The sequence below is a fragment of the Sphaeramia orbicularis genome, chromosome 17 (genome assembly GCF_902148855.1).
Source record: "Sphaeramia orbicularis chromosome 17, fSphaOr1.1, whole genome shotgun sequence".
Classification (NCBI taxonomy): domain Eukaryota; kingdom Metazoa; phylum Chordata; class Actinopteri; order Kurtiformes; family Apogonidae; genus Sphaeramia; species Sphaeramia orbicularis.
Window position 1 is genome coordinate 18,691,957 of NC_043973.1, and position 17,360 is coordinate 18,709,316.

At 35.7% G+C, this 17,360-nt stretch overlaps 1 protein-coding gene across 1 annotated transcript in view; it reads right to left on the reverse strand.

Annotated features, from left to right (window-relative positions):
- The window catches only part of clstn2a (calsyntenin 2a), a 359,501-nt gene that overhangs the window by 103,828 nt on the left and 238,313 nt on the right, over window positions 1-17,360 (reverse strand). The window contains exons 3-4 of the mRNA XM_030160119.1: window positions 7,012-7,207; window positions 897-1,008 (exon numbers count right to left, since the gene is read on the reverse strand). Coding sequence (XP_030015979.1) covers window positions 897-1,008; window positions 7,012-7,207 — 308 coding nt within the window. The remainder of the gene's footprint in view (window positions 1-896; window positions 1,009-7,011; window positions 7,208-17,360) is intronic.

The window sequence follows — 17,360 nt, forward strand, 5'->3', positions numbered from 1 at the left end:
ATGATTTATGAAAGAGCTGCAGCATCTTAAACCAACCACAATGAACATTTGAAAGATACACAGTACCACAGTGCTTCAGTTTCAGCTTCACAGTTTCTCATGTCTTTTATGGATTGGGATTGTCTCTGTCAACTCACCATATATTTTTTTATTAGTCAGCTTTTTATTTTTTTTATTTTCATCAATTACTAGAAATTTCAGGCGACCCCATTTGAATTCCAGGCGACCCCATGTGGGGGTTCCGACCCCAAGGTTGAAAAACACTGTGCTAATCACCCTCATATTTTCTGGACATGTACAAAATTGAATCTTTCTGGGAAAGGCTTTGTGAAATGATTGAGGGCATTATGACTTTCACAGTTCCTAAGGACCCCAAGTTTTTTTTTTGCTGGGACTGCAACCTGGAGATGTATTAGAGAAAGAAGACAAATACCTCTTTAAAATTCTTATAATTGCTCCCAAAAAGGCCATTACAAGGAACTGGCTCAAAACTGATGCACCCCGTGAGGATCAGTAGCTATAATAGAGGAAATATACTCCATGGAAAAACTGACTTATTACCTACAGCTCAAGGAACACATCTTCATAAGGTGCTGGAGAAAATGGCTGAACTATAAACAAAACTGCGTAATTAATACTGTGTGTTATTCAAATATTTTGTGTTCAACCAGTGACCCCTAGTTTCTGTGTTGTATTGTCTGCTGATAAAACAAATAAAAATAAAGTATTAAAAAAAACAAACAAAAAAAAAAACTGCTGGTCAACTCTAACAACATAAGATAAGATAAGATAAGATAAGATAAGATAAGATAAGATAACATAACATAACATAACATAACGTAAGACTTTATTTATCCCGCCATATACACATAATTACTGAATATGTTTTTCTATACCTGTAAAATGCTGTCGTAGATCTTTCCTTCAGTTACTGATGCTTTGTACATGGGCTCCCGAAAAACAGGACTGAACTCATTGACGTCGTCCACCTGGATGTGAACCACTGCCCTGAAATGGACGGAGGGAGGAGGGAGGAAATAGAGGAGGGAAAAGGACAGAGGGGTGGAGGGAAATGATTGATGAGAGAAGAAAAAGAAAGGACACAAAGTAGGAAGAGTGGGATAGAGAAAAGAGAGAGGGATAGAGCAGAGAAGTGAAACCCACTTTAAGTTACTACAGACAATACAAATTAATTACAGGCTTTTTTTTTTTACTGGTGATTCTGGTGTGGACACTTTCAGTTGAATGCAGACACAGAAAGATCCTTGTGGTGTTGGCAAAGTGAAATTTACTCCCTACAAATAGGATTTAGAGGGGTTGATTAAAACCTTCAATAATGTGGGATTATTAGTGTTTCTTTGCAAAATGGGTTTCCACTGTTATCTAACCCCGGCTGAACTTTTATATAACAGCCTTGTAAACCGACACTGACTCTAATTGTCTCTACCCCGTCTTGTTTTCAGTCCCTGATGCAAACACGCACACACAAACACACAATATGGTGTGTTAGAAGTGTCCGCCGAAGATGCTAATAAGGCAATCTGATAACGTTTGTGCAGGAACGTATATAAATGAAGCAATCGCTCAGATGTATCATGAAGTTTGCTTTACTGGTGACCTTCTCTGTCAACGGCTGTGGTGTATCTGAGGAAGCACATCTGGCTAATTAATGACATTAGCTTAATGAGGCCTATTTAGAATGTCATGCCGTGATAATGTCACACACACAAACCGCTGCACCGCGTGTCGTTCATCTTCCACCGGAGAAATTCATCACAGATCCCTGAGCTGATACGTTCCTGTCTCTCTCTCCTTTTAGCACAAAGAGGCTTATTTTAGCAGTGTCTTGTCTCTGACTGAAGGACCAGAGGATCTGATTTGCTGCTGTCCATGCCAGTCTGCCTGTCTGTCAGTCTTGTTCACATAGCACTTCAACACACACATAGAGGCACGCACAGTATATTGATGGACCATTAGGGGGAAATATCCTGACAACAGAACTCCAAGTCTAAGCTGTCACTGCTGTAGAACTGAAGAACAGAGGAGGAAAAATGTTATAGAGTTATAAGGAAGAACATCTAGATATAAAGAGAAATGGAGCTCAAGTGTACTGTCATTGTAATATATCTGTGTGTTTCCACTCTCTTACTATTCTGTCTGTAATTTAATGTTTTAGAGTTACATGCAGTAATTGTACATATTAAAATATTCAAATACAACTTTAAAGTGCCATTAGGGCAAAGGCGATTTCTCAAAGACTGCAAGGGAAGCTCGGCTTCCCCTGAAATTACGAAAATTAAATGGTCAAATATGTACGGTTGTGCTGACATTTCATTGACTACAAATGTGTTAGAACACATTCATCTCACAGACGAGTTTGTTCAGAGTCAGCTTTATTACAAACCAACGGACTCGATGTTGTTCACTTCTCATACATTCCCGTTGCGCTGTTTTCTCATACGATCTATGCTCAGGGCATTTGCCCGTAGACGCTCAGCGTCCATGCACTTCAGTGGGACTGAGTGGAACAGTTTTTTTCATTGCCTCAAAACTGGATGGTAATTGGATAAATGCCACGATGTTGTCCTGCCCCTGGATGCTCAGTGTCTCTGGGGGTGAATGGAGCTGTCGGTGGACCTTGGCTGGGCTGGTTCACTGGGCTTCTACGTGCTGATTGGAGGATCAGTCAAAAGGCTGAATCCCGTTTGATTGACAGCTATTTTGAGATCTACTCCTTCACTTGACAGAGTTCAGTTTAATATCGTCGCGCATTCTGCTGTGAAATCGAGAGAGAAACCACTACGAAATTACTTGTTCATTTCTTGCACTGTAAATAAAACACACTCATTGTACTTCCTTGTATGAATTTAACATAATTTCAGCGTTTTCTTGTTTAGTTGGTACGATAAGGTCACTGACCATTTTCTTAAAAAGGAACGGAGGGTCGAATTTATGTTTAAATAACCTGACTTTTTTTTTTTTTATGTAAGCCGACAATGAGCTTCTCCTCTCTGAAAGACGAGCAGCCACCACTGCTTTAGAGTGTTCATAATAAAGAGTCTTTTTGTGATGATGCACTGAATCTATTTTCAGTGTTATGTGACCACTAGAGGGAGTAGTGAGTCACTCTACTGCCCTCTCATGGTGTTGAAAATAACACCAGCTCTGCAAAAAAGGGGTGTCTAAAAACAAGATAAAAACACTTTCACACTCTGTACCCTAGTCTGTATCGTATTTGGATACATTCACAACTTTCCCGCAGATGTTGTGTTCACAAGCACATACTGCGAACTGTGCCTGAGTACGAGTGGATGTTACAGGGCTGAAACAGTAGGTGGCGGTGTGGAAGGAATTCTGTCGTTATCCAACAAATGCGGAAGTCAGAAGAAGACAAACCCTTACGTTGTCAACCGAGCGACTGTTCTGTTCACAGGCAATACTTGTCTGTCTGTTAGCCTGTTTGAGGCAAAGTGAAGAAGAGTGACCTTCGTTGTCCTGCTTTATCACTGAGTGGTTCGGTCGATAAGGTGAGCCTGTGCTGCACAGATCTGAGGCTTTTTCAGGAGACAACAGGAGTCTATGGTCTCATGGTGATTAGGTCATTTCCGTTGTCGGAGTGGTGATTATGTCACTACCGTTCTCAGGCATGGACCGCTTTCACACTGCAACGTACCGTACTGGAGTCCACGCAGTCTGTACCCAGGACTCGAGCAGGTACGGTACTCGAGCACGAGACATTTGCATTCACACTGATAAATTAAGCAGACTTTTGGGCCAAAAGTACTCGGATATGGACTCGGGTACGCAGTGTGAAAACACCCTAAATCTGAGGAAAAAGGTACTCAAAGCAAGTGAAATATCTGTCCATGCAGTAAGACAATTTCACTTGACAAGATTTCTTGAATTAAGATTGTTAAATCTAGAAATAAGCATTTCTACAGATGTATGAACACTTAAAATAAGAAATGAACTCGTAAAACAAGAAAAATTATTTAACACTTCTATATCTAAGTTTGTTTGTTTTTTTTTTATCTTGGTAAGAATCAAATAATTTGCAGTGAGGGGGTCTTTCAACAAAGCATCAGTGAGAGAACCACAAAGAAACAACTTTCAGAGTCAAAAAAAAAGATATATAGGGATAAAACCACAAAGAAGCACAAAGAATGAAGTTTGAGAAATCACTTTGTTTTTCCTCGCTAATGATCATAAAACTGATGAAGACATTCGATTCTTAAGTGCTTATGTTACTAAGTTTGTTAAGTTCAGTGTTTGTTGCAGCTATTGACAGCACGGACAAAGGTTGCATAAAATGGTGGTGAAAAGTAATTTTACTGTGACTGTTTTCTGTCTGCAAACAGAGCTAAGCAGGAACCTACAACACGATTCTAAGACACAGTGTTATTTTGACCAGCTGGCTGAGGCTGTTTCCTGAACCAATTTTCTGCATATTTGCGTGATGATATTGCTGAATCCAGTCATAATTGTTATTTATTGTATTTTCACACTTGAACGTCCATCATTATCTCCGGGTGACTCACACTGGTTTGAAGAATGTAGAATATCCTCCATCCTATATATGTGTTGTTAATTTGGGTTCTGTTTTCCCTTCTACTTATTTTGTTTAGTGGTGACAAAAGTGTTAGAATCTTCCTGTATTTGGTCCAAAAGTCCAAACCATCTCATGTAGTGAGTAGCTTCTTATTTTCAGAGCATAAACATAACATGCTGCACATTTTTAATACCCCTCAGCCAAATGTAATGTAAGATTCTGTTGAAAGTTACTGCCCTATAATTTAGATTAGACTGTCTTTGTGTAAAACTTATTACATACATATTTACATTTGAAAGTACTCAGATATTATAACTGCACAAGGCTGTTTCAAGCAAACATATCATCCCAAAAAGGGGGTCATGTCTCCATTTGATGTCATTTGACCTTGAAAAAGTAGATCAAGGTAATCTATTTTCAGTTGGCTTCTGCTCCATGCCAAGATGCATCCACTGTATAAATTTGGTGCAGATATGTCAATGAATTCTTCAGATAAAAACTGGACAGTGTTTCGATGGAAAGAGGTCTGATGAGTCCAGATTGACCCTGTTCCAGAGTGATGGGTGCATCAGGATGAGATGGTGAAGTGATTACCCGTCATGCCTAGTGCCTACAGTACAAGGCTCTGGGGGCAGTTATGATCTGGGGTATGTTAAAAAGTGGGTTTCTTTTTTTGTTGTTTTTTGGCCAGGCTGCGTGTATATCATTCACTTTATTCATCGCATTTTTCATTTTTCCTTGTGGATTTTTATAATTTGATCTAGACCTGCAGGTTTTATCAGAAAATAAATGGTAGTTTCGCATGTGGGTGAAGTTACAATAAATACTATTTAGCATAATGTGGTGACTGATATAGGATCAAATTGCCACATTTTTACCCCAACCCCCAACGGGCAGGAAAGGGGTATTGTTTTTGGTTCAGTTTGTTTGTTTGTTTGTTTGTTTGTTTGTTTGTTAACACTCTAGCAGTAAAACTATTGGTTGAATTCAAACCAAATTGGGTTCATAGATTGCCAATGATCCAGGATAGATCTGATTACATTCTGGGAAAAGTAGGTCAAAGTTTCAAGTTTTTATGAATTTTTAAATGTATTTATTTATTTTTTCATTTTACAGATAATGGGCGAAATTTCAAATGTCTGTAGCAGCAAAACTATTGGTTGAATGTACACCAAACTGGGTGATTGCCTGTGACCCACAATAGATATCATTACATTTTGGGAAAAATATGTCAAAGTTTAATTTTTTTTATTTATTATATAAATTTTATATCAAGGTTATCAAGGTTATAATCAAGGTTATCCCTGGTTAGACTGGTACCCCCGCGACCCGGCCCCGGATAAGCGGTGGATAATGGATGGATGGATGGATCAAGGTTATAATGGTTTTGGATTTTTCATTATAGTTTAGTTTTATTTAGTTATGACTTTTTTTTCTCTAATTCAGTTAGTTTTAATTAGTTTTTAGAGCAGGTTTGCTAGTTTTTATTAGTTTTTGTTATTTTCTAAATGCTTAGTTTTAGTTTAGTTTTAGCTTTTTTTATATCTTTTCTCTTCTTCTCCGTCGTATTCAAATAAATCCCAGACAGGACTCTGCTGCTTTTTCCCAACTTTAGTCTCCATGTTTCCAGGTAGAGTGGGGACCAGAAGACGACTCTAAACCACAAGTGACGACAGGTGACGGACCGTTAAACATCATATGGTGAAAGCAGCTAAAATTGCTTGAGGGAAATAAATCGATTTCGTAACAATCCGACTTTGACAAAGACGAAAACGAAGGGAATTTTAGCCATAATTTTTTATATGTTTTAGTTAGTTTTGTAAGGACATGATACAGTTTCAGTTAGTTATCATTTTTTTCTTCTAATTTTAGTTTTTATTTATTTCAGTTAACAAAAATGTTTTTACAATTCTAGTTTTCATCATTTTGTTAGGTTTCATTAATGATAATAACCTTGATTTATATATAAAATTTTTTAAATCTTTTTTTTTCTCCATTTACTAATAATGAGTGAAATTTCAAATGTCTATAAAAATATCAATTTTGTTTAAATTTACATCAAACTTGGCACATATATAGAGGCAATTGATATGCTGACATCAGCACACACATAGACAGGATGACATCAGCTGGATCGATGCCAAAAAAAGTTATAATACGTGTGAGGGGCGGGGTTTGTTGTGCCTGGCACCACTTGTTTATGACTTTAATGAACACTCCTCATGAAATAAAATTCAACAGGATGGATAATCACCATTCCAACTGAAAACATGATGGGTTCTCACTTGATGATTTGTATCATCATCGCTGATGGAGCAGTGGAAGTCTGTCACTGCCAGCAAACCTTTCCATTTTCACATCAACCACAGCTGTAAAGCCAAAGCTCTTTGCAGGTAGAAAAAAATGTGAGCAGTCTATGTTATTAACTAGAGCTGAACACATGAACACATCGTTGGACTCACTTGTGGGATTTCTTCCAGTCTGCCCCGCTTGGTCCAGCCCCACAGTCATAGGCCTGGATAATAAAAGTGTACTCTTTCTGGATTTCACAGTCCACCGGGCTGCTGGCTCTCAGGACTCCTTCTCCTGATGTGCGATTCAGAACCACAGCCTCAAACGGAGCATCCTGACCGTAGATCTTAAAGGCACAAATCTCTCCTGCAATCACACAGAAAAACAGAAACAAAAGAACATTTTATATTCAGTAAATGAAAAAAATCCCAATATCAAATATATAGTGCTTTACAGGGCTGCCAATGAAGCTGCAGATTGAACATAAAGTTTATACCATTTTATTTGGTAAGTCTGGAGTTCTATATTAAGAAAAAACCCAAAAAACAATGTGAAGACGGTGAGAGAGAGGGTAGTGAGATAGACATCAAATGAAAAAACAAGCATCGACTGTTTTTAACTTTGATTTTTACGCCTGCTTCAAGAATAAAAGTATTCTGATAATCTTATTCCCTAAGAAGAAAGAGAATTGACCCCTTTGAGTTTTGAGGGAGAAAATTGAGGACTTTGTGGCTTAATGCAGAGGCACAAAAAAACATGAGTCCTAGACTGAAAGACGAAGCCTGAGCTGACGCTTTACTTCAATAAACATGGACTTTCTAACTTTATTATCTCCCTAGGAATCTTTAGAAATTGCAAAAAATAAACCATGACTGCTACTGCACTGGTGCAAAGTCTATAAAATAGATCATTCTTTTATGACTTCTTTTATGATTGTAAAATCTTGTCCTTTTTGTTTTGTTTCTTTGCTGTTTTTGCCATCATGTTCTCAAATGCAGTAGTTGCTCCAAAGTAGCTGTGAAAATTGAGGATGAATCAAGCTGTGGGTAATGAAGTAAAAACTAACAATACCCACTGCTGACATTTTGTTTACTGCATTGGCCATCACTTCAAATTTCAGCTGAAGTCCCATTTGTGGACACCGTGATCTTTCTCAGCATGAGTTGTTCACAAAAACACAGTGTACAGCTCCTGGGGTGTAGTTAAGAGAAAAATGACTTCTGATTTCTGTCAAACTTTGGCAGCTCAACAAAAGATGAAATTTGTCATGTCTACAGAGCATCCTGTCATACCCTATGAGTGTATTGTGTTTGTGTGTGCCTGTGTGTCGATCTTGTTGAGGGTTAGAAATCATCTGTGGAGTTCATCCTCTGCACAAGTGTTCATTTCAGAGATCTGGGAAATCTCTTTGCAGAGGGAATGAAAAGCTGCAGTGCTCTGACCCTGTCCTTGCTGATATTTCTCTAAACATAGCGGGACACAGTGGAAACAGAATGCAACTGAACTATGGGTATTCTGCTTGCATGCTCCAAACCCCACTGACAAATACAAAGGAATGTTTTCCCTCTCAACACTGGCTTCTCCACGACTGTTCCCTGTCTGCACATCCCACTGCTGCACTATCTGTTCCTCTATGTATTCCTTTTAACCTGTTTCAACTTCTCGAGTCTCCTTCATGGTGAAATAATGACGCTGCAGAACACACTGTGCTTCGAGGTTTGATCTCCAACCATTCAACCATTTTCAAGAAGCCTGGCCCTCCAATCGGCTTCTCTGAGGTCTTATCGGAGTGAAATTTTCCATTATATGGCAATGTAATAACAAACCAAGCGGGTGGTCTATACAGAGGGTGATAAGGTATGACCCTGCCTGCAAACACACACACATACACACACACACACACACACACACACACACACACACACACACACACACACACACATATATATATATATATATATATATATATATATATATATATATATATATATATATATACATACACATATATATACATATATATATACACACACACACACACACACACACATATATATATATATATATATATATAGACAGGGTGGGGAAGCAAAATTTACAATATTTTGAGGCAGGGATTGAAAGACAGTGTATGACCAATTAGTTTATTGAAAGTCATGAGAATTTATTTGCCACAACAAAATGTACATAATAGAAAATGTTTTTATTCTATGTGTCCTCCTTCTTTCTCAATAACTGCCTTCACATGCTTCCTGAAACTTGCGCAAGTGTTCCTCAAATATTCGGGTGACAACTTCTCCCATTCTTCTTTAACAGTATCTTCCAGACTTTCTCGAAATAGTTTTGCTCATAGTCATTCTCTTCTTTCCATTATAAACAGTCTTTATGGACACTCCAGCTATTTTTGAAATCTCCTTTGGTGTGACGAGTGCATTCAGCAAATCACACACTTTGACATTTGCTTTCCTGTTTACTCATATGGGCAAAAGTTTCTGAAAAGGTATGGATAATAGTGTTAGGTATGATTATGACATCAATATATGTTTGGTTTCAAAACAACTGACGTAGTGCCTGCTGAGAAAAAACAACTAAATGTTCATTGTAAATTTTGCTTCCCCACCCTGTATATATATATATATATATATATATATACATTCACACACACTCATGCATACACACTAAGCAAATGAAGTGTTACATGGGCTCGAAACAGGGGCAATCTGCTCTTAAAAATCCAGTGATTATACCACGCTGCTGCAGCCCATATGCTTAAACCTTGACTTGTTGGTCGGGAGAAGCAAAAGGTACTTCCACTTAACAGTTTGGGGTTGGATGCAAATCCATTTTCCGCTTCATCTGTTGAGGCAAATGCATTTTTCTGGATTACATTTGAGGGGAATGTAACAGAGTCATGGAGTGGAGCAGGGATAGAGAGAGCAATTGAAGCAGAGGGAGAGAGAGGGAGCGACGAGGAGGAGTTTGATGTGCCAATGTATATGTAAATGGTAATGACAGAGATTTCAGACGGATTCCCACTGTGTCAGCAAATGTGTACTTAAAACATACACAAACACACACACACACACACACACACACACACACACACACACACACACACACACACACCCTCCTTCCCTGCCCAGCAGTCTTCAGCCAGACCAAAGGAAACACTGTAATTTCACACATTTTGGGGTGTACAGATGAAATGAAGTCTAATCTTTTAGCCTATATGTCAGGACAGAGGGGTCGCTTTTCAAAGTAAATATCTAAATGCATAGATTTTTGCTTGAGGGAGCCGGCTTGTTGCCATGGCAGACTGAGAGTAAAGTGGAAAAGTCAGCAAAAACAACTCGATAACAACAATCATCTAAAATAGATGGTACTCCACAGAACGGCTGAGCGGCTTAAACTGCATCGACAGAAAATGTCAAGCTGTCAAAGAACATGTATTTCACGATATGTTAAATTGCCAATATAATGGAAAAGGACAAGATAGATACAATTAATGGGAAAAAGATGCTCCACAAACCAGCGCAGGATTACAAGGAAATGGAACAAATTTGTTTATTCCTACCATAAATAACAGGACTTGACAGAGCATTTAATTCATACACATTTTTTTCAGTTCATTTTTTTCTTTCTCACTTTCTTTTTCTATATCCACAGCCTAAAATGTTGCTATTACATATATATACTATTTAAAAGGAAGACTTCATTCAAAAAAAAAAAAAAAAAAAAATCCATCTTACTTAGTCTTCTTAAGGAATGCAGTTGGAGTATCTCACATTCTGCTCATGATTTAGTTTTTTATTAAACCATAAAGACCCAGTGCTGCTTTTGTGGCAGTTCCCAAATAAAATTTTCTTTATTTTTACCCTTTCTTAAGCAATTTATCATCATTTACTCTAATATTAGGCTCTGTGTTTTGCATTTTTAAGAGAAAATCAGGTGTTTTCCTATATTTAATGTACTGATTATGTAGATGAAAATATAAAAATAGATAATTTCATAAAAGCTCAGATTAAAGTTGGGGGTTATTATATCCAAAAGAGAGAAAACAGAAGAAAAACATACATTTCTCTGCAAAATATATCATTAACTGTAGATAAAATAAGTGTCTCTAACCACTGTTGTCAAACTCCATGGGTTTTACAGGTGAATCAATGTTGTAGAAGATGACGGTGTTTCCACATTTACTACGGAGCCTCTGAACGTCTAAATGAGTCATATCTGATGACCATGAAAAGATAACAAACTGCATTTTACAACAGTTACTTACATGTATTGATAGGATTAGTGGATCAGCAGGTATTAAATATTTTAGATAAGTGAAGGATTTTGGTCACCGATGGATATTTTGGATCTTTATGGGTTAAAAAGACCTATTTTTGTGGTGACTTACACTAATTTTTTTCTGCATTTAACCTTTTCTAAGTGATTTATCAGTGTTTATTATAACAGTATCCTCTGCATTTTGCATATTTACTTCAATTTAATTTACTGATCATGTACACATTCATAAAAGCTCAAAGTAAATTCAAAGGTCATTATATCAAAACAGAGAAAACTGATGCAGAAGGGAGGTTTTTTTTTTTTTCCCGCAAAAAATATATCACTAAATGCATCATTAACTAAACAAGCATCTAAGGTCAAGGTCAAGGTTACTTTACTTATACCCATGGGTAGATTTGTTTTGCAAAAAAAAATGATTGCATTTCGTCTTCCATTACAAAACACACAAAGACCCTGACAAAAAGCACTCAGTGTTCCGCCATTCACCAATATAGCAGCAAGGATAAGTAAAAAGATAAGATAAAATAAATAGGATCAAGATAAATAAAAACAAAATGCAATAAAACACAACAACAAACCTTAGGGAAATAAAAACAGTCTCTAGGATAAAAACCAGGATAAGAACATAACATTTTAAAATTTAAGCATCACAATAATAAATAAATAGAATAAAATAAAGTGAAATGTCACTACTTCTTATTGAGCTCAGTGACAGCAACAGGAACAAAGCTGTTTTTATAACGCTTTGTCCTGCACCTTGGGACTAAAAACCTCCGTCCAGAGGAAAGAAGCTGAAATTCACCCTGTAGACCAGGGGTGTCCAAACCCGGTCCTCGAGGTCCCGTATCCTGCATGTTTTAGATATTTCCCTCTTTCAGCACACCTGGTTCAATTAATGATCAGCTCATCAAACTCTGCAGAAGCCTGATAAGGATGGAATGGCTTCCAGGTGTGCTGGAAGAGGGAAATATCTAAAACATGCACTGTAAAAAAAAAAAAAAAATCTGTAATTTAACAAAACTTTCACTGTTTATTTTACAGATTTTTCCTGTATTTTTAAGATACAGGAAAATATCAATGAAATGACAAAAATAGACTGTGATTTTACATGTCAAATGTAAAATAACACAAAAAAACTGTAACTGTGAATAACCAAAAAATTTCCATTTTTCTTTTTTCACAGAAAAACACAGTTAAAATACATTTGCAAATGTATCGTAATTTCACAAATATTTCTTTTCTATTTATGAGATTAAACTGTTAATTTAAAGTTTAATACTGTAAAAAAAAACAACAAATAAAACAAGATAAAATTACTGACAATTAACAGTAAAAGAAGTATTTGTTCTGTAAGTTTACAAGACTTGTTTGTTAATTGGCAAATATCTTGTGTAATTACGGAAGGTTTCATAACAAAAAGGTTGAATAAATGTATTTTTGTGAATGTATAACATGTACAAGCACTGATAAACTGTCAAAATACAGTTTTTATCAGTGGATTATACAACTTAGTCTCATTGAAAATTATTTATATGTATATTTATAGGTAATTAGATTTTTTTAATACATGAAAATATTCTTTATTAAACATTAAAAAGTTAAAAAAAAAAGCAAAATCTCATGTAAAGTTAGGGCAAAAAAATGTTTTTTAATTATGGAAAATTACCGTATTTTTATGAGATGGTTATTTTCCGTTATTTAACAGTATTTTTTGGTGCCCCAGCTGCCGGAATATTACCATTTTTTAATGTTTTTTTTTTTTTTACAGTGTGCAGGATTCCGGCCCTTGAGGACCGGATTAGGACACCCCTGCTGTAGAGAATGGGAGTCATTATTAAGAACTGATAAAGCCATCCCCTGCCATCAGTGTACAGGGAGGCTGGACAAGACTGTGACTCACCAATCAGGCGACTGGACAACCACTGTTTGTAAAACTACATGAGTTTTACTGGTGAGTCGATGTTACAGAATGAAACAATGTGTCCACACTCACTACGGAGTGTCTGAACGTCCAAATGGGTCATATTTGAGGATGTTGAAAAGCTGAGAAACTGCTTTTTTTTTTTTTCCAATATATATATTTTATTTTTGAGGATTTTTGTGGACAATATAAGACACAGAAGACATAGGCTCGTCCAAACATAGAACAAAACAAGATAACAAAATAACCACAAAGACTGCCAGTCCATAGAAGGCGTCAGTCAGTCAGTCCATCAGATAGTGAAAGTGTTGAGAACCTGAATTATTTTCATGTATTGACAGGAATAGTGGGTCAAAAGTTATTAAGCATTTTAGATGAGCAGATGCTTTTGGTTGCTAACAGCTGTTTTGGTCTTCAAGGTCATTTTTACATTACTCTTAACCCTTAAAGACCTTTCTGTAGTAACATCCATCTGATTTTTTTCTCTACATCTAACCTTTCCTACAATGCTTTATCGTTGCTTATTATTATATCCTCTGCATTCTTCTGTATTTTCCTATATTTAATTTATTGCTCATGTAGATGTTAACTCTTTGATGCATGAATTATGAGAACCTTAGTCTGGATTTTTTTTTTCCTGAGTGTTTTTATTCCTCTTTAGGCATGAAAAAAAACAAAACAATGTGACTGATTTTTTTTTAATGAACCTAATTTTTATGGAGTTACAAAAATGTACACTCAACTGGACAACGTGTTTAATTTTTGAAGCAAAGAAAAACGTATTTAAAAGGCAATATCAGAAAGTGATAAACTGTGTGAGAACTATGCAATAAAAACATTTTTAATGCTGCTAATCTGATGTTTTCTCACATTTTAACATAGTCTAATACTAGTTATTATTCACTTTATAGGGATAATATGCAAAAAAACCCAAACCAAAACAAAAAAAAATCCTTTTTGTTTATGAAAACGGTTAATTACAGTCTAATAACAACTAGCAATTGATTTGCACTCAAACATGTCACTGCACACAATGGGTTAGTAAGGTTATGTCTTTTTTAAAAGTAGAGAAAATTGGACATTCAAAACAGGGAAACCTGAACAAATTCTACAATAAATGGCAACCGTTCATGGATTTTTAAATTTGTATGTATGTATGTATGTATGTATTTATTTATTTATTTTTCTTATGTTTATGTCATCAGTTTAATTATTTCATACAGACTATGTCTTAGTATTCTTTTCATTGTATTGTTTGTCAGATTTCATTGTTATTTTTTCTTAAAAATATGCAAATCTAAACCTAATGGTGTATCCAAACATGGTTAATGCTGACATCAGTGTACCCTGGCATATGTAAGTACCTTTGTTTCTCTTGTATATACTTCAATAAAAAAATGAAACAAAAAAAAAACAAAACATGTTACTGCAGATCAGGTTTATGAAGAACAGTAAAGTTACAGTAATGGTATGAATGTCAGTGTATGGTATGGTGCATAAGCGTCCACTGTGTTGGCTGATATGGAACTAAAACAGCCAAACCTATGAATATATAAGAGAACGGCTGGGGAACAGCTGTCCACTGGAGTGACCACTATACATGAAAAGGTTAATAAAATCTCTGACCAAATTCAAAGGTTATTGTATTGAAACTGAAAAAAAAAAAAAAAAAGGTGCAAAAGTGATGTTTTCAACAAACCACAGGACAAACTTAACATTAAAAAAAAGCATCTACAATTACTGTTATTTGTTAAATGAGTGGGTTGTGTTGGTGAATGGTGTTGAGTCGTGATGACCCATTTGGTTGTCAAATTATTTACATGTATTGACAGGATTAGTGGTTCAGAAGTTATAGATCAGTAGATGCTTTTTGGTCACAGATGGCTGTTTATGTCTTTCACAAAACAGAACCACATTTCTTTCTATGTAGACAAACTGAATACATCAGTGGTGTAAACTTGACAAGAGCCTCTACTTGTGCCTTGGTCTTTTCTATTTTCAAATCCCAACAGATGAAGCCCATGAGAATGAACCATACTCCGAAATATGATGTAGAGATAAGAAATCTCTCCATCTTGAAAAAAATATACAACAAAACAAAGCAGAGAAATGTCATGTTATATAAAATTCATTTATGCATTTCTTCTCTTTTCTGTCCTCAAACAGCTGCACAACCCTAACATGCTCTTCGTTACCCTTATTGTAAGAGTGAATCAGTTTCACACCAACACTCAGAGATTTTTTCCTCACTCTTTTCTTCTCATTATTGTCATTCCTAGTATTATTATGATTGTACCTAATTATGTAACTGGAAGAGGGGGTGGGATTTGTTATGTATGAAATTGCTGTCCCCTATGATGCTCTCCATGCTCTTTTTCATGGAAATAATGGAAAAAAAACCAGTTCTACTTCAACAAAATACATTGAGATATTAACTGCTATCGACTGCATTTGTACAGTACAGTAGTATAGAAAAAGACATTTCCTGCACTGGTGATTTTTGTTCAGTGCAAAACCCTTTTTAGATAAGAGGAAAATCCTATAATCAGGGCATTTATAGACGAGTATATTCAAAAGTTGAGTGACCAAGGATGTAAGAAGACATCAATATACTTTAGTAGCGATGTTATATTTTGTGATACTGTATCAAAAACACAAAATTCACTTTATGTGCAAAAATTAAGGGCAGGTTGTTCATTTTTTGTGTTGTATTTCGTCCTCAAATTTTCATTTCATTGTATTTGTTGATTTCGAGCATTACAGAATACATGCAAATTCAAAATTCCAAAATCATTCATCTATACTCGAAAAGGAGTGGGAAGAAGAAAAACTTACTTATTCCCACCCCCATTCTCATCATCAAATAACTTATCATAATGGCTAAAATTTGCTTAGAGGTCTTATTTATGTCTTTGTGCATAAGAAATCAACATAAGTGAATCCCATAAGGAACTTTGTGTTGGTAAATGCAAGTTATCCAAATTTACAGGATTTCAGTTCTGTTGCAACATGTTGATGGTCATATGAACTATGTTTTCAGCTCAAAAATGTCCAATTTCATCACAATTAATGCTATATTTTCATGTCACAAATGGCCAAGTTATATTTTAACTGAATTTACCTGAAAAACAAATATTCTATTCTTTTAGATTCCCCAGTTTTTCTTACAAGATTCTATACTACATATCACATGTTTTATTTTTACAGGTTGCAATATGGAGTATGGTGCTGATCCATCCTGCTTATGTTACGCCAATACATACATTAAGAATGTCACACGTCACTTTTTAAATCAACAGTTTTCTAATAATAAGCATTTTTATAAAGAAATAACAATTCTATATTGTTATTTACTCTTTAGTATGATGATAAACTATACAATAAATAATTCTGATACTAGTTTTTGCACAGGGATCATTTTTGGAAACGGTGACATGGCTGCCGAGCATCAGTATGATGGGATCTGTAACAACCATGTCACATCCGTCCACTGCCACATTTTGTGTTTTTGTGTCAGCTGTTATTGTTTTAGATCCACTATACTAACATTTATGAATAAGAGGAGAATTAGCAATAGTAAGTATATAAGTTTATTACTAATAAAGTACTGGTACTGACCAGATCATCATGGGTAATGTCACGTCCGTCCACCAGCAAAAGTTTTCACATACGCGTGCTATTCAAAATCCAATATTTCTGAAAATATAGCTTCCACTGTCAAATAATATCAGTAGTCTGTGCACAAATGTATTAGCATTATTTCAACACAGTTCTATGCATTTCTTACAACTTTTTTTTTTTTTTTTTTTTTGACAAAAATGGCCACTCATTTGACCCCCTAAGTAAACTTTAGCTGTTTTACGAGTATGAGTACAAGTACACACGCTGAGTATTGGACCCGATACCTGATACTGGTATAAATATTGGTGCATCCCTAATGTTTACAGTAAGGTTTTTGATACAGGGATTACACTTTTTTTTTTTTTTTTTACCAGCTAAGAAATTGAAAAATGGTATACAGTGATCTTTTAAAACAAGATCTAAAATATCTAAATATCTAAATATATATGAAATGTTTATTAGATGTAGCAGTAACACAATATGCCATTTCTTGTAGAGATTTCACAATAATACCATTGGTAAAACTCAGGAATACAGCCTCCCTCATGCAGAGCACACAGTGTAGCCTGTCGTATCAGAAACTGAACATAAATGTACCTTATAACACCAGTTAAAGCTCTGTTCTATTGATGTGGCACTGTAAGTCAATATGTTCACCTAAGACTTTCATGCTGTGATAAGTAC